At 33.1% G+C, this 18659-nt stretch overlaps 2 protein-coding genes across 3 annotated transcripts; both read left to right on the top strand.

Moving 5' to 3' along the window:
- Positions 1-72: 72 nt before the first annotated feature.
- Positions 73-3603, top strand: LOC137933773 (ribonuclease H2 subunit A). 2 transcript variants are annotated; one of them, XM_068777821.1, is made up of 5 exons: positions 73-272; positions 369-598; positions 1037-1180; positions 1685-1832; positions 3115-3603. In XM_068777821.1, the coding sequence occupies exons 1-5, from the start codon at positions 128-130 to the stop codon at positions 3387-3389; spliced, it is 942 nt and encodes a 313-aa protein (XP_068633922.1). In that variant the 5' UTR covers positions 73-127; the 3' UTR covers positions 3390-3603. The 2 variants fall into 2 exon arrangements, with proteins under 2 accessions (XP_068633922.1, XP_068633924.1); XM_068777823.1 differs by lacking the exon at positions 1037-1180.
- Positions 3604-7481: 3878 nt separating this feature from the next.
- Positions 7482-10124, top strand: LOC137918530 (uncharacterized). The gene is given in 4 exon segments (XM_068761351.1): positions 7482-7568; positions 7571-8390; positions 8522-8657; positions 10059-10124. Coding segments are annotated over 4 exon segments (1065 nt in total). The 3' UTR covers positions 10081-10124.
- The last annotated feature ends 8535 nt before the right edge of the window (positions 10125-18659 follow it).

Here is an 18659-nt window from a genome sequence, read left to right as displayed (position 1 = left end):
TACGAAACTGTTCTTTATTATGGTTGGTTGTCAAGTTGTCATCTGTGTAATGATACAACCGTGATCGTGTTATTGATGAATTTCGCGGGTTTTATAAAGTCATTAAATCACCTTCGTTACAGTCGTTATGTATTCGTTAAATTCTTTACAAGATTATCTTAGGTCCAAGGATAACACTACGAATTTCTATACTTGTTCGGAAATTCCTTCTATTTGTAAAACAGAACCTTGTAGACTTGGAGTAGATGAAGCTGGCCGGGGGCCTGTTTTAGGTAAGTTAATAATTTTAGTTTAAAAAAATAATGAGATGCAACAAATTAATCAGTTAAAGTAACAATAGTAATGATATTTTTCACTTTCTTTCCCAGGCCCTATGGTGTATGGAATTGCTTATTGTCCCTTAAGCAACGAAACTATACTCCAAACTTTAGGATGTGCTGATTCCAAAGCTTTGACAGAAGAAAAACGAGATGAAATTTTTACAAAAATGTTAACTGATGAAGAATCACTTTCAAATGTTGGTTGGAATGCAGAAATTATATCACCTAAATATATATCAAACTCTATGTATAGAAGAGCTAAACATTCTTTAAATGAGGTATGACTATAATATTAACCTTAACAAGGTTTTTTTTAAGAAATATTTTTACTTTAGAAAAATATAGAAACATTAATTATAAAGTATATCATTTTTATTCTTCATTGTGGTGGTTAATCAATAACAGGAGATCGTTAGAATTATATTGCAATTATTTATGTATAATAACCACATTAGAAAATAAAAATTCACCAATAATTTTTTGAATTAATATTGACAATTTATTACTTTTTAACTTGAATATTTTAAGTTGTAATATGTATAATACACACCCACACCTCCACATACACTCATGCTACACCCATACCCACACTCATACCCAAACCTGCTCTCACACCTACAACCACTTCCACATTCACACTCATAATTAAAGATAATTGAAAAATGCCAATATACATCATTATTGAAGTCTACAATTTTTATGAAATATTTTGTTAGGTATCAATGAGTTCAGCAATAGGCCTCATAAAAAAGGTACTCCAAGAAGGAGTTAATGTGGCAGAAATTTATGTAGATACAGTTGGCCCACCAGAAAAGTACCAAGCAAGGCTTTCGGAGATATTCCCTGATATTAAAGTTACAGTAAGTTCAGTCTTAATTTATTATGCTGTGTAACATTTACCATCTTTCTAGTTATAAGGATTCCAGTGAAATGAATAGAAAGGCTTACTTTTCACAAATAATGACCCAAAGGACACTCTTGTGCTCAGTTAAAAAGTAAGGCTTAAGTGCTTTTGGTGCCGTGCCATCTGCCCTAATGTAAAATGAGAGCTTTGTAGTTGAAGAAACTAACCCATTGAGACAAGACAAGATTGCAACCTGAAGCCTGTGAAGCTGAAAATATTTTTGAGCACAATCTCTACTAGTCATAATAATGGTTTGCAATAATTATTAAAAATAAAAAAAAGTTTCTGGTTTTTACACATATTGTCACAATTTTTCAATCAACAGCCTTTATGGTTTTTATAAGAACAATGGCTCAGTAATGAAGTTGTTTAATTTTACTATTTGGTAGTAAAACTTAGTTCAAAAATAACAAAAATTTACCATTTTATAGCATATTTGCAAATAAATATTATGTTAAAGGTTGCAAAAAAAGCTGACTCCATATATCCAATTGTGTCAGCAGCCAGTATTGTTGCAAAAGTGACAAGAGATCATGCACTCAAAGTATGGAATTTCAAGGAAGGATTGGATATGGATAGTACACAGTTTGGTAGTGGATACCCTGGAGGTAAATAGGTGTTAAAATAATATAATAAATAAAATTAAGGCTTCATAAAAGTTGGGAAGTATTCAGGTTAGCGAAGCGAGGTCTACTTGGTGGTTGGGAGCAACACAAGCCTCTCTTGTCAACCCCCACATGAACGCGTGCGAGGCGGACTCGGCCGCCGATGGGAAGCGCAATGTGGGATGATTATTGTTACTGTAGAAGAGGACTGTTTATACCTCATACCTGAAGAATTTTAGTAAAAAGTTTCTTCTTTTCAGTCTTTACTTAATTTCTAACATTTGTGTCCATCAAGAACACCTAGACTGAATCAATGACAAGCTATTCTCATATTAACCATTTCATTCCATAGTAGGAATGTAGAGTTCACTTGATCAGACCATGTTGCTAATATAATTCGGACTCTTAGGTAATACCTAGCAGAGATGCTGGTCTTAATCTTGAGTTGTTAGGGAGTGGAATAGTTGGTGCATCTTGCTTGTTAATATGTGTAACATTTTTCTTCAACATCAAATTTTGGAACCTTCCTTAGTTAGCACTAAAAATAGCGATGTTTGTTGCACTGTGTATGATTTGACAATAAACTCACCTGTCATTTTATTGTAGGATGTCCACTCCTGAATATGCCTATAAATTCCATAGCAGCATACAAAGGCCACATTCAGCTTCCCCGGATGACCTTAACAAGCCTGCGTGTCCACTGATTCTACTTGAATCTCCTAGTAAAATACCCATCATGCCTCTCTGTGGCTTGTATATTTGTATTAGAATTACCATGCAATAAATTTAAACAAATATCAGAAACAAATTAGTGTGTTCTTAATACAGCATGTACATTTAAGTGTTAGTACTACTTGAGAATGGTTAAATTTAAAATCTAATTATTATTATTACCTTATATAAATAAAAATAAATTTGACATTGATTACAAACCCACCCCAGTTTGTTACTTTTCTCAGTTAAGCACCCTCCAATACTTTTCTTTTGAGTTGATGATTGTCATTATTTTTTGAATTGGGTTCTTCTGCCATTTTTCTCTTGATATACACAATTGATCACTACATAAGATTGAAAGTAGGAAATAGAGTGAATTAATGATTATATAAGTCATATAATTAAACATTTACATATTCATAATCGTAATAGTAGTATGATAAAATAGTGCTTTATATTAATACTTATATCAAAATTGCCATGGTACATGCATGTATCCGTCAAAGCATTTTCAATTTAATTTTTTTTTTGGTGACTGTAATGACAAAATGTAACAATGATTTTTTTACAGATCCATTGACAAAGAAGTTTATTCGTGAGCAAATAGACAATGTATTCGGATATCCATTGCTTGTAAGGTTTAGTTGGTCCACTGCAGAGAATATGCTTCAAGAGAAGGCTGCAATGTGTACCTTTGAAGAAACCGATGAAGCCAGTCCGAATAAGAAGGCCGCAGGAACAAAATCCATCACTACTTTCTTTTCGCCAAAAGAAGAGAAAAAATCAAGAAAAAGACACAAGTTTTTTGAGGAAAGACAGATCTCAATGACAAATGCTTTTGAGTGATGTGATATTAAGATTAAGTTATATTAATTTTTATTGAGATGGTGACTGTAATCCATGCCATGATTTTTTATAAAACAAGGCATATTCTGCCAATTGACTAAATGTAGTTGTGCATATTTTACTATAGATCTTTGTGGCATCTTTGATCAGTTACTAACAAATATATTAATAAAATGAATTATTTTCAGTGTTCCAACGCACATAAACAAGTATAGTTCCCGCTCTAGAATTTTAAATTTTTTTGAGACAAAATTACGTTTCATAATTAGTAATTCTTAAACCGTTGGTTGATATACATCCAAGTATCTGATAGTAAATAATGCTAAGAGAGTGTTAGAAATAAATAAAAATTAAGATAAAAACGTCCACTGTTTTATTTATTAAATCTCTGTAATAATATATTTATTTATTTAATTATTTCAAAGAAACCTTGATTAGCACATTTCGTAGCAAGTCACCTCTAGAGGATCCGGAGAGAGAACCAAAATTTACTCGCAAGGACCAGTGCAGTGTTTTCTTAATAATTTTTTTTTGGGCCTCTAGTTCCCACCCTCTTATTGTTGAGAGAGGGGTCTTTTACAAATTATTTTTAATCATTGTTTTTCATTTACATTTTCTTTCATTCACAGTCCTTACACGTCGCCTCTCTTTCTTCACAATATTCTTTGATATCAGAGTTGGTTACAATTTGTTCCCATACGTATTTCTATTTTTGTTTATTTTTCTTATTGCATTTTACTTTATTAACTTTTATTTTTATTAGTCACCTTTAGAATTCTGTTACAATATTTTAAGATATGACGGTGTTCTCTATCTTTCATCAGGGAGGCGACAGTGTTACTTCTCTCCCTCTCTTTTAGTTCCATTTCGCATAATGTGCACGAGGGACTCTCCCTAAGCTTAAACCTATAAAGGTACTCTGAGAATCCCCGTGCCCCGGGAACGCAATGTGTCGTAGACCTCGACGTGTAGGGAAAAATTTTCTCGTCGAAGCCGTCTCGCCTTCCACATACCACCTATTGCATTCCCTAAGAGAATCCATGTGTGTACATCACAAGATCGAAAGCTGCGACAAGTCGGGCCGCTTTCTAACCAACCTCCAGGTAGGAGAATTCCACACCAAGCTGTCCAGACGGGTGTGGAAGTCTCTAGTAGCTGCCCAGTCCCCTACTATCCGCCGGGAATAGCTTTTTTTAATCTCAAATAAAAGGGCTGCTTCTTGGACCCGCTTCCAGAGGAAGCAGCCCGGCAAGTATCAGGGCCGAGTGCAATACGCGATCCAGTGGGTCCACACAATTATTTGTGCGAGGCCCCGCTGGGCTGCGCCTAACTGCCTGGGGATTAGCAGCTTTCTTAACCGTGTGCGCCCATACACTCGCTTCGTACTAAATGATCGGTTCCAACAGCGCCAAATATATCGTTCTGGTTACCTCCGAGTTCAGACCCCTAGATACCTTAACTCTTAAGGTGGGTCTTTAATGACACAGCTGAGAAGAGAGGCCCTGGGCTTTTCTTCTTACGTTCTTATTGAAAGCGCAACACACCGGTGACAAAACGCGAGAAACGAGACGGACGGGGTTCACGGCGACCCCCGCCTGCCTAGCGCAGGTTAGTGGATGTACATATTTCTCGATGTTTTTTCCAAGGTTAATTTTCAAAGGGTAATGGTGATATTAAATTATTCACAAAGTATATTTACACATTTTTAATACTCTTTTATAATTCGAGTAACATTAGTACAATGGAGCGGTCTTATCACTCGAGACAATTTCTTACAAACAACCTTAAACAGGACAAGAAACGAATATACGATGTATACATTGTACGCGATAGTTAGTAAAAAGACAAATATATGCATTTGCCTTTACATATGTATCAATATAAGATCGAGTTACAATTTATTCAAAGTGTCTGTCTCTCTATTATTGACAAATTCCTTTAGTCTGTGCCTCCCGCTCATCGTCCGCGGCACGCAACATATTCATCACAACTTCGATCACTGCTTTTCTAAATGATTTCAGACTCCTCAAATTTGTATGAGGTCTAGTAGTATTCTTAGCCTTATGTGCCGATGAGTTCTGTCAAAATACCCCCTCGAAAGATGATACGAAACTCCGCGTAAAATACTACGTAAAACTTCTGCACAATAAATAAAAAATGTCAAATCAACTTGGAACAGCATGGATTAAGTTCGCATTGGCTTGAAATAGAAAAGAAGAAAAAAAGGACTGTTAACATGTTCGTTTTGTTTAATTGCAAAACTGACACAAAAAATCAAAAGCATATAAAAAGTTGTATTTGACACCAACAACTAGTTACATTTAATGTACTCGTATCACCTGTATGTATTATATAGTGCTTGACAAATTTTGAAAAAAAAATATACGTCCACTTTAAAACCAAATAACGTTTCTTCTTCAATTAACGTCGTTTCAATCTTAATTGTTACGTCGTTTAAACCAGACAATTCGTTACATGCATTACGATGCCAGTTTGTTCACTATTTACAATATCCTCAAAAAAGATTTAAGACTTAACAAGGCTATGTGACAAAACTTAATTTAAGTAATAGGCTATTAATCTAATTTCATTTTCATCATGCATATTACAATTTTGTCACTCATTACATAATATAAAATAGCGTTAATAGTTTAAAAGATGTTTAACTTAGCCATTGATCTTTATGTTGTTGTTAAATTCGGAATTCCGCATACGAAAGTAGCGGAAACGTTTCGTTGTGAAACATTAGTGTACTAATAAAGTAAAAATAGACGAGACTAGAATAGAAATAAGAGCTTTGTGAATTTATTGTGTGGCGCTGGAAGAATACATTGTTTATTTATTTATTTATATATACTTAAAATTTTTTTTAGTAGCAAAGCCGTAGAGGATAGAAGTGCGATCGTAGGTTGCGGGTTTGATTCCCGGGATTCAATCTTATATAATCCACACTTTTTGCATTAATTATATACGATTGCCACTGTTTCCAAAAAAGTTTCCAAGGAATGGGCAGCAGTGTCCTCTACGTACAGTAATACCACACCGCGATCGCCAACCGGCTTGACAAGCGTTGCGATTGTGATATATACCTCTATAGATATTTTTTGGAGAAGCCTTTGCTTTGCAGTGGGTGTCGAAAGGCTGAAACGACGACTACTTCCTTTTTTGAGTAAAAATAATTTTAGCAATAAAATATGTCATCAATCGGCTATAAGAGTTTATATTGAATGTTGGATACGTTCGTAGTACAGGATTCTGGAATCCATTGGTTAGTTGTTACTTATTATTATTTAACTATTTGGAGTAGTACTTAACGTGGTAGCAACGAACTCTCAAAATATTAACACAAGGATAAGAATTTAAACTTAGGATGTAAGTTTATTACTGCATGATGATTTAATCGAAACGAATGTATTACGAAAGAAAAAAGAAATATTTTGTAAATGTATATTTTGTATATTTTACAAAAGGTGTTTTTTAATGTTTCCAAATGAGAAATAACATTATGTCACTAAACGTAGTTATTTGATATATTAGCAATCTCAGCTCACGAAGGAAGTGAAAATGCATTACTGAGTAGTAGAAATTACGATTTAAATGCATTTATGCTAGTGTCGTCTTTTATTTATAAATTGTGTGAATAATTTCATTAGATTGGCGTATTTCCAGTACAGAATATTTGGACGGTTTGCGAAATCGGGTGTCCGTTGCTTTACATATTAAATTTCCGTTAGCTTCAGATATTAGAAATATTGGATTAATCTGGTCTGGTCTGATGTACTCTTACTTTAAAAATCAATCGTTTCACACTCTCTATTGAACGTATTACTTGGCGTACAACTTTCACAAACAAATAACGATCTAATAAAGGTTTAATTTGATGACAAATAGTTAGTCTTTATGGAGCTCATCCAATAAGGTGGATCGCTGAGGCGGGCGCGTGTCTCCGAGGTCCATTAGCATGCACGTTGCGGTGCGAGGCACCTACTTACCATGAGCAATGCGGAACGCGCACGGGGTCACTTGGAGAATTTAATTGTGTTTCATTATCATATTTAGGTTCTTTTACGGTAAGTCAAAAGTGAAAACTGAATGGGAGTCGTCGCTGTTTGTCATTCGTCACTCGCGATCGATGGAGACAACTTCTTTCGGACGGTAGCTCAAGGAATAACAGAAAAATGGCAGCAGTTCGATTGAGTTTGTCGATATTATGTTTAAGTGCGTGCGCGGCAGCTATTGTAGGGCCCGTTGCTAATGCAACAAGTAAATCTAAAGCAGATACATATCTAGATGCGTATTCGAAGTCTCGTGTCGAAGCGGAAAAATCAAAACAGGGTGTAATCATTATAACGGCAAAGGATGGCGAGAAAAAGATAACAAATCGCGACGACAGTTATCAGTCCGTGTACGATTATTCTCCTCCTTATTCTAGCAGTGACAGTAGCAGTTTTAGTTCTCCGGGATCGAGTTACTCTGCACCTACAGCATCTAACAGCTACTCGCCGCCGTCCAACTATGGACCGCCCGTCAAGTTCGAGTCAGATATCACGTATAGTGCTCCTTCGAACACTTACGGGCCACCTTCCTCTAGCTACGGACCTCCTTCATCAAGTTATGGGCCACCATCGTCAAGCTATGGTCCGCCGACACACACTGGGGGACCGTATCCTCCTGCACCGACTTATGGACCACCATCATACTCTTACGGACCTCCTGTTCATAAACCCCTTCCCCCAATTTACGGACCGCCTTTAAAACCTTCCTACGGTATTCCCTACACAGCGCCGGGTCTTGGTTTTCTTGACAAATTGTCTTTGAAATTGGATATCCTGACCATCGCCAAGCTGATGCTCAAATTCCTTATATTCAAGAAGATCGTTACCATGATCGCCGTGGTGTGCATGTTGCTCGTTATACCGAAACTAATATCTTTTAAGAAAGACGACGGGGCAAGTGGCAATACCAATGACGACGAGGACCGCCAGTTTGGACATAAGAAAGGTATATCAAAATTATTTCTATCGTCTATTTATTGCAATCACTCAAACAGTACCGATATAACAATTTATACTATACTTTTGATATAAATTGTCTCCTTTCTAACTAATGCTTTATATTTGTTTACATGATAGTTGCTGAAATTACTTCGGCGCACAAGTTGTTGGAGCGAGCGATAGCAGTATACGCGCGACAGCAGCCGGACTGCAGCGTCACGTGTCGCGTACGGAGAGTTATAGATGATATCTATGAATTTCAACCTTACTTCAGGTACGATTGAGAATCATCTTACAATACCCTTAGGAAACATGTGCGCTTTGTTATAAAAGCTACAATTCAAACAGCATTGAGTTTACTAATACCTTTGCACATGTCACGTTGTCATTAAATAACTATAAAATTGTGATTGAAGTTGAGAATTACATAGATAATTGAAACATGGAGAATTGAGATTCCTTGTACCGTCGGTCGTTTTTTATGACTTATGTTGTGTGCACCCAATTTTTTTTCTGTATGGAATTTTTTTACGAGACTGAAATAACGCAGTTCTCCGAAAAATACATTTTTGTACGAATTCCTTAATTTTTTAAAAATTAACTTGAAACGTATGTTAAAAATGCAATGTCATGTTATGTTTGGTGTTTTATACATCCCAGAATATCAAGAATTATGTAATCAATTTGCGAAACCAAAAAAAGAGTCATAAGACAGACTTTATAATAACAAAAACCTACAGCGACCGTTAATAATGAAATAAATTCTTTAAGCCCAACAGTTCTGCATCTAACGTATATCTGACGTATCTATTGATGATAGCATTTTGGGTCCAGTCCGAAATAAACGTGCACGCTTTTTATCAAGTTGCGATCAATAGTTGCAAAATAGATTTTTATTCAATTTCATTAGTTATGTACTCACGGATTTTGAATTTTCACTGTAAAATAATTTTAATTTTATTAGTAATAAAAATGACATTTTTTTTATAAATACTTTTGTAATATGGATTTCACAGTTTTATTTGCGAAAATATTAAGTTTTTTGGTCCTAAACGATTTTTTGAAATCAGGGGATATGAGACTATACCTCAGGTCATTTGTATTTCTTACACGAATTTTGGCGGCTTTTTTTAGGAACCTCCTCTTTATCTAGTGTTAGATAGAAATCTACGGTATAAAAAATTGGGTGAATTTGTTTGTTTAAACCTCTTCTTTTACATCGATAGTCAGGTATATCTATCCCGTGGTACATGGAACAACATAGTCGCTTGCTCTTGGCAGAGCCGTGAGGGTCACGGCCTTTACAGTGTCTTGTCATCTTTCACTGAGATATGTCGTAAGCATAGATTCATAAGTGATTCCTTATGAGCTTTCACTTGATCCAACCAACCTAACGCGAGACGGCCTTTGAATTTTGAGGCGTTACACTACTATGGACAACAAATCATCTTTCTCGATAGATTGCTAATAAGTGTTAATCGATTTTAAGTTCTATATATTATTGTACATAATATAAATGTTACAGACAATCGTAATGTAAAAACTAAGAAACAAAATGTTTAAATTTATTTTTAAAACCTGCATATTCCATACAAAACAAAATCTTTGTATCACAGTAGCTTTTAATCATACTATGTATAATCAATTTTATTTATTTGTTTTATTTTATTTCCAGAATAAATGCAGCTGAAGATTAGAACGGTTTCTCCTATTCATTTAGTGCCATTTGACATAAGTGTACAAAACAAAGCTATTTATTACACTATTTATTTGTATTTAACGAAGCTTATAAGTTTTAGATAAATATAAGAACATAATTATTATAATTCGTTTTTTTTTACTTGTTAGTGAAAAAAAAAACCTATTCATAATACAGGTTTGGTATTTATTGCTGAAGGTAAAAATTCTTCGATATTTTCATTACGGCACCAATGATTTACACAATGCCTTTGACTGTCTTGTTATTTTAAGTATCTAATAACTACTGCTTTCATTTACAGTAAATTTAATATTATAAGTTAAAGGAAATGTGTGTCTCAAATTACTTCTATTACGAAATGGTAACAATTAAATGTAAAACGACAATACCATTTGAATTCTAATCTACGCATTGTCTAGTTACGTGAGCATTAAACATGCGTACATAAAATTAAGAAGTTTCACTCTTTTAGTGAAATGCGACTTTCCCTCTATCACTTTGGTGATCAAAGACCGAGGCCTCGAAGCTAACAATGCTACACACGGTCCCGTAAGCGACCTTCTGTACATACTAATGAATCGATCCTTCGACTTTTATATTTTGTTTTTTTACTTATAAACAAATCTAAAATTAGGCTGAAGGATAGTGACACGGTTTACTAAAAACATGCTTAAAGGAAGACGATTAGCCATATTTCATACTTCATTCTTCTTAATAGATTTAATCTTTTGTTTTAAATGTTTTTACTCACCAGTCTTCTTTTTATTTTTTAGAGATTAATTCGATTATTTTCCTTTTTACTTTGATGCCTTATTGATAGATACAGATATCGCTAGTTTAGGGTTAAAAACACGGAATGCGTAATAGCTAGTAAATAGCTCGGAGGCTTTTTGGGAATCTTTGCTTTGGCCGTATCACATATAATACTACCCGATTCGTTAAGCCGTATGCTATGATTTTTTTTCTCAAATAAGAATAAATTATTTCTTACATTGATAATAAACACATGGCGGTAATCGAAAAAAAAAATCTTTGTGTGAGACGAAGCTGTTTGATAGACGATGACGAGAACCAATAGAAAAATACCTAAGTAAAATAATAAGATTTATTAATTTTTTAATAAATTTTGTAATTTTTTACTAACTTTTGATAATACTAGGAAAATATAGTATTGTTCATATTTTGTCAAAAGCAAAACAAAATATAATTTTGATGCGTAACTGTTGAATAAAATTTTGGATAATCAAAAATTCAATGCCTTCCTTTATTTACTTATGACTTGGGTATTTTTGGAATATTTAGAAGCGGTTATGTTGTGTTTAAAAATGTTCAGGAATTTTCTATATGATCATTATCATTTCAGCTAAAGGATGTCCACTGTTGGATGTAGCCTCTCTCTATATTTCCAATAGAATCGTTTAGAAGCGACGTTGTTAAAGTTGTTGGAACGGAACGTGCTGGTCTCCACTTCTAAACCTTAAGATCCCATCAATCCACCTGTTCTGCCACTATAACTTGCAAACCCACTGGGCTATATTATGCTTTATTCGTGATCGAATGTTTTCGATAAATTTCGAGCGGGAGAGGGTTACTAATATAATTTTGTTTCCATTACAAACTTATTTCCTTTTTGGATATCTATATGTTACTATGTATTATCTTATAGATGCTATCGTCGCGACTATTTCAACCGCCGAGTAGTGGTGGCTAGTCGAATCAGTAAATGTGTTAGTAGACTTATTTGTAAGTCGTAGCTTATTTATAAAATAATGTTTGGTAATAAGCTATTGCATTTTTTAAATTTTCTTTTGTTACTGACTAAATTAACACACCAGCCCAAAATATAATGCTAAATCAAATTCACTGTACGAGAAAATAAACATTACACTAAACACAGCCCGTCTTTAGTGTAATGTTTGTTTTAGTAGTGTTAATTTTTTATACAATTTGTGTGTAGAATTGTAATTCTTGTGATATGAAATCAAAAAATATTTATTATATATTGGAAAGACTATTTAATATTAAATTAACAATCTTTACCTTGATATAATAATGAAAAAAGTATTTTAACAAAACACCAACTTTCTCTTTGAATATTGTAATAAAAAAGACGAAAGTTTTTAAGAAATTTACTCTTCTGCTCCTGGACAAAAATAATTTCATAATTAACAATGTCTGTAAAGGTGACTGAAGTTCATATCATTCCTCTTAATTGCAACACCGATATGAACCTTTATCTAAATATATCTTCAGTCTAGACACCAATTAATAAGTAAGGCGAATAATAGTTACTCTAAATATATTTCCTAGAAAAATTGAAAAACAAATGCTCTCAAACTATAGCGAGACGTTATCCCTGTTATTATAAAAACGATGTACATATACATAGCATTATGTCCCTCTTTGGGATAATTTAAGCCAATTTAGACAATTGAGGAACACAGGCAGCGGGCAGTACACGATTTTGGAAGGATGATTATTTCCTGGTTAAAACCTAAAGCTTTATCTGTGATATATTTGACTTTAAACAATTTATTAACGTTATTTTTGTTGTTTAAAGAGCATTCAACTCTTTTCGCTGCGATTTCCCAAATGCAATAGTAATAAATATGCAGCATGTTTTAAGTTTTTGTATTAGTATTATTTAAAAAGTAAGAAGCTTAAATATTAATTAAAATAAATAAAACATCTATAACGAAACTAGCTTCATTTTTTTTTAAATGGCATTGGTGAAACAGTAAAATTGAGTTTGCATCATGTACAACGTCGAAAACAATTTGCTGCAAGAACAGGAAATGCGTTGCGTTTGAATAATTAATTACTATGAACTAATATACGTCTGATTAAGAACTGAACTAATGAGTTTAAGTCAAAGTTTATCCGAAGCAAAGGGTCCCAAAGTCCTTCAGGGATCCACGGGTGACTCAATGAGAGGCCCATCCGTCTTCCTTTGCCAGTAGACAGAGCTCAGCTGTTTACGCTGTCCAAAAAGTCAGACAGTTTACAGGCGCTGATACAGCCAGACTCGCCTATTTTGGCTCTATTCATAGCGTATTGTCTTATGACTTACTACTCTGAGGCATCGCGGCAGAAATTTAGTCAATGTTTGTAATTCAAAAAAGAGCAAAAATGGGGCCATTTATTGCATGGGAGCTCGAGGTTCTTTGCGAGATGTTAATAAAGCCGGTGTTCTTACGAATGCATCGCAATAAATCTATAATTATGTTTTGTTTGTCCGCAAAAACATCCATAAAAGTGGTATAGACAAGGTGTTAATACAAGAAATAAAATAAGGTGTATATTCCTAGTTTCGTCTTCAAAACTTAAATATAGTAGAAGGTGTACACAATATGTGCAATAAAATTACACAATCAATTTCAGATCTACGGCTGGTCAGATTTAAAAACAATCTTAAAAAAAAAAATTGCATAAATTATGTTATTCTTCCCAAGATATAGTATTCCTCATTCTAAATTCTAGTCTTAATTTATATTTAGACCTTAATATGATTTTAGACTAAATATGAGGAGAAAGAGTTCAGTTATACAAAAAATTTAATTTTTAATCAACGTTAATAGCTATTTAAAATTTTCCTCATAAATTATTTGTATCAAAATGTAAAGCAGTGAGATGCCAAGTTCTTGACCTAATAATGTGTTATAAATATGTGAATTTCGCTAAAAAAAGAACACGCGATAAAATGTTCTCTTGACGCCAAATGCTTACGAGTTTATTTTCTTTCTTGATGTAACGACATTTTTCCAATGTTTATAAACTATTTGAAAATGTTCCAAAATTATAGGACATTGACCGTAGACTTGAATGATAGTCACAAAAGAAATATCGAAAGGTTTTAAATAACACATCGGTATTCCAATAAAGACCTTCATAAATTATTCCGCTATTATGTTAGCAATCAACTCTTGCCGAACTAACTGTTGTCATATAATTAATAACTACGAGAAATTATTATTTTTTACAGTTTTGAACGCCAAAAAAACAAACCTACATTGCAGTAACTTTGTTACAAATAAAGATTCAACTTTTGTACGATGTTTAAATATAGGTGTAACAGCTTTAAAAATATCAATATATATTTAATTTTCTTTCAACCAATAAGTGGTACATACTTTCTAAAGAAAAATGATTTTAGAAATAAACATCTAGTAAGAAAAAGCGGTTTGAAAATGCTGAATTCAACATATTAAAATGAATTATTGTTTGCGATCTGTCCGTGCAAACTTTAAACGGCCAGAAATAATTGCACTGTCTCAATCTAATGGAAAAAAATTAATAGATGTAATATATTACAGAGTTATTACATTATAGAGGTTGTTTGGAAATAGGTATAAAAGATTTAAAGTTTTTGCTGTCAAATAAACAATGCATTCACTTTAATCGCTTTTTAAAATTTTTGCACATATAACCATCCAGATTATATGTACCTAATATATAATTCCTCCTTGTACCGAATTTTGTATGTAATTAGTTTAGCGGCATAGCCTCTCCAAAGTCTAATGACCAAAGCAGGCGTGTTAAGATGTAGTAACCAAATAAAAACTATCTTGTATCTATTAAGATGTATCATATCAATAATGGATGTCGAGTTTTACATGGCTATTACTTTTTCGTGAAGAGATGCATGCGGCTCTTTTATAGAATTTATTTAATCAGTTACATCGACAGATATAAGACTGTTATTATAAAGTCGTCAATGGTTACCGGTTCCAGTTAGACTAGTATCATCCAGCCAGTGTGATTCTCATCCCTTATTAAGATCAACTGTAAAGTCAAGTGCACACGATTATTCCTTATTTTCTTAAACCGTTACTGTTAAAGAATATACCGTTACACAGAAAAGCCGTTCTTAATTCGTCGTATCTAAAACAGGAGTAAGTTTAATTATACATTTATTTATACAATTCAAATACACATATTTATCGCCTGGGAAACAATATATGGGTTTTATTGTTAGTCAACAGGTTAGTAGGTAGCATTCCGTATAGATTATTGTTTACAATATTTTTCGTAGACGTCTCAGAAAATGTGGACATTTCGACTTGAATAGGGTAACTACTCTCTAATTATTTGCGCATAATTTTAAAGCTTTTAGTGTAACTGCTTTGGTATTTTTAAGACATGTAAAGGACAACAGCACAGCAATATCGAAGTTGCACGACAATGACCTTAGCGGAAACTATTGTCACGCCTGCAGCCACGCACAATGCCCTCTAGTTGCCGACACAAATAAATACTGATAAATAACAATTAACACAGCGAGGAAGGAAGTTTTTAAATGGAACGTGAAATCGCCTCTGTATACAACCTAAAGCTTTATCTTTCACTTATTAGTGGTTTTTTAAACATAGACCTATTTTAAACAAGGCTATATTTTCTGAAATTTTGCTTAAACAAAATTAGTGAAAGTTCATTTTTAACATTTTTGCATTATATATCTCACAAGTGTAAAAATTGTTAATGTAAGGATGCAGACCGCTTGCAACCTGTCCTATTGGAAATCGCTAGTGGTAGTCTATGTTTAGCAGTGGACTTTTACAGTTGAAATGATATTCTCTTTTAATCAAGTTTGCTATTAAAAGACAATCTCTAGTAAAATCTCTTTCGTAAGATTGTTCATTACTAATACTAATATCGAAGAAAAGTTTGGATGTAACACTAAGGAAATATTGTCTCCCTTTGCTTAGTAAATGAGCGAACATTTAGTGCTATTTGAAATAAAATATACATAGAGTTAGGCTGCAGGTTTATACAATCTCTAGTTAACGCTGCAAAGTAAACTGAGTTAATTCATCTAACATTATATATAGCGCTCTTAAAAACCGTGCATAGAATTTGTTTATTTTAAACAGTCAACTAAAATACGGCGAAGATAATTTTATGTAACTAATACTAACTACTTCGATAAGATATATAATACGATAGACAGAGAGCGAGTTTTCGGACATTAAATACTATCAATAAATTTAAATATATTTTTTTTAAATATACGATTCTAAGTTTTTATGACATATAATTTCATATTATTACGGAGACTGTTAATAAAAGAAAAATTATCATTCAATGTTTTTGCTATTTTAATAAAACTTTTAATTTGACTAATTGCAATTTGAAAAATTGGGATGATATTATAATGTAAACAAAAAATGATAAAATTTACTTTAAAAGAGAACCTATTCAGATTCTGGCCAATTCTTCTCAACAGATCAGCAACCCATTATTTCTGATGAAGTCGACGCTGACAGCCAAGCGGGATGTTACAGCTTCTTTGACATGAGTTCGTGGAAACAACGATCAGCATTTCGAGCCGATAGTAGCTTACTCACGAACTGACTACACTCATCTTTTTTTAGCATCTTTCTGTTATTAAAATAAATTGACTATTTAAAAGTGCGTGTAAATGTCTATTTGAAATATATTTTTAATTTGAATCGTCAAAAGAGGTGTAACTTACATCATTCCTATTAAAGTAATACATAACTTTTAAAGCCTTGGTGAACGTGGATGTTCTATTTAACCCATTGTAGCAGAATGGGCTAGTCTGGCGATGAGTCAAGTGCAGGAGCAGTGGTCTGGAACGCGCCACCTCACTCCGGAGTTCGCACGTGGTGCTGCCACACGTGTTTGCTGACGCACCTCGGCCATCGCGTCCAGAGATCCCGCACGAGTGTGCCCGGCCCTTTAGCGACAACTAAACTAGTCGACCCACCTTACAGTTCAGTGATATTCCATTAATATAGTTTTCCGTGGATGTGATTGTGGAGTTATTTATATTATGGCCGCCAATATAACAGATGTAAGTACATAGTACTTTATTTACTAAATATTATATGATTGCTGAATTAAAAAAGATCCTGATTTGAAATAATTTTTGTTATACTAATTTGTGATTGTCTAGAATTTGTCTTATATTATATGGGTACCATTAAATTTAAATTCTTCATTAAAAGCTTTATTATATGATCACGATGAAAGTGTGAGAATTTTTTTTATTATTATTTTATATTCATTCATTACTGAGTTTAAAGCATTTCTTGATAATTGAGTGAGTCTCATATAAAAATTTATTAAAGAGAAAGGGGGTTCCCAGCTATTTTGGATAAAAGTGTTAAAGCATTAGACCTACATGCTCAGCGAAGCGCCAATAACAAACTTTTCGTAGTAGTGGCGAAACATTCATTCATGGAGATAGATAAATAATGAATAAATAATTATTGTCTACCTATGTAATAAAAGGAGACGGTGTAAAGGCTTTACATCGTAATTTACACAGACAACATTTCTTTTAGTTTTCCAGTTTTCGTGCATTCAATTCGTTATGGACAAATATTATGTACAAAAACAATATTTTCTTTTCTACAATTTTAGGCATCTAAAACAGATTTTCTCTTTGTTCTTTGTTCCTATCTTTGTTTAGGTATCTAGTGAAATCTTTAATTAGCGATGTAAATGGTTCATTTAAAATAAAGAGCCTTGTTCATTAAATCAAAGAACAGTTGTCTGTAATCGGTCAAGTTTATTAAATCTCTAAATTAACGCAAGGATGATTCATGGAACGTACCGACCGACTTTTTAAGTACATTGGATTTGATATAACGTGAAAATAAACATCTTCGCCTATCTTTATCTCCTTATCGTTTTATCAATGTGGCAATTTTATAAAATTCATTGGTTTACGCGAACGCTGTTCACGTAGTTGTTTGATTTTGTGTGTTTAAAAACGTGTTTTATATTTGAGTGAGACTTTAACTTAATTGTAATAACATTGTCTTGCTACCAAGTTTACTTTATTGTACTCGAAAGTAAGGATATTGTTCAATAAAATATGAAAAATTGTGTGTGAATTATAAGTGAAAAGTTATATTTAAAATTTTACCAACAAAAGCCAATTCATGTTTGATCATACGAGGACGAACTACAAGCATATATTTGGTAAATTTTTTTGGATCTTTTTATAATTTTAACCTTAACACTTTTGTAAATGTGTAGTACGCTAAATTACAAATATAAAGCATAATCTTATAATATGCATGCATATAGGTCTTTGTTAAATAAAAAATAAATCTGTATGGCAATTAAAAACATTGATTCATCCATGAAAGGGAACGTTGTCTTTCCTGGCATTGTGCCAACTAAAACTGTTGGATTCCGTTCGCTTAGGAAGAAAAAAATATGGGTCGGCCATCGCTCGGATGCCGGTAGTCGCTAATTTTGGTACACATTATTATTTCTCCCTAATTTACATACTTATTTACCGTAGTGATTTTTTTTAAAAATACATTTCCCACATTAAAATCGAACCACGTTATTTGTGAAAAATAGCAAAGTAATACTCCTAAGCATCACTTAATGGCATTTCGTTCTCTCTCATCTAGCTATGAGTTTTTAATCTAATTAACTACTCTTTATTGTACACAGTACAGAATATATACACAGTTGCATAATAGCAAAGAAAAAGTACAATGAAAAGTCTTATCACACGAGACAATTTCTTCCATACAACTATAGTATTAGAATAGAAAAGAGATAAGTAGATATTGCCACCGAAATATTTGATTC

This window comes from Battus philenor, unplaced genomic scaffold (genome assembly GCF_028537555.1).
Source record: "Battus philenor isolate CCGP_79_NKW_IND1 unplaced genomic scaffold, ilBatPhil1.0.hap1 SCAF_14, whole genome shotgun sequence".
Lineage (NCBI taxonomy): Eukaryota > Metazoa > Arthropoda > Insecta > Lepidoptera > Papilionidae > Battus > Battus philenor.
The sequence above is the reverse complement of the archived record's forward strand: the minus strand, read 5'-3'. Positions and strand labels throughout refer to the sequence as shown.

What these genes read in the sequence shown, in the direction of transcription:
- LOC137933773 (XM_068777821.1), top strand. Translation starts at nt 128, where the DNA reads ATGTATTCGTTAAATTCTTTACAAGATTATCTTAGGTCCAAGGATAAC. An exon ending in CTAAACATTCTTTAAATGAG is followed by an intron (nt 599 to 1,036) that starts GTATGACTATAA and finishes ATATTTTGTTAG; the next exon opens with GTATCAATGAGTTCAGCAAT. An exon ending in TGGTAGTGGATACCCTGGAG is followed by an intron (nt 1,833 to 3,114) that starts GTAAATAGGTGT and finishes ATTTTTTTACAG; the next exon opens with ATCCATTGACAAAGAAGTTT.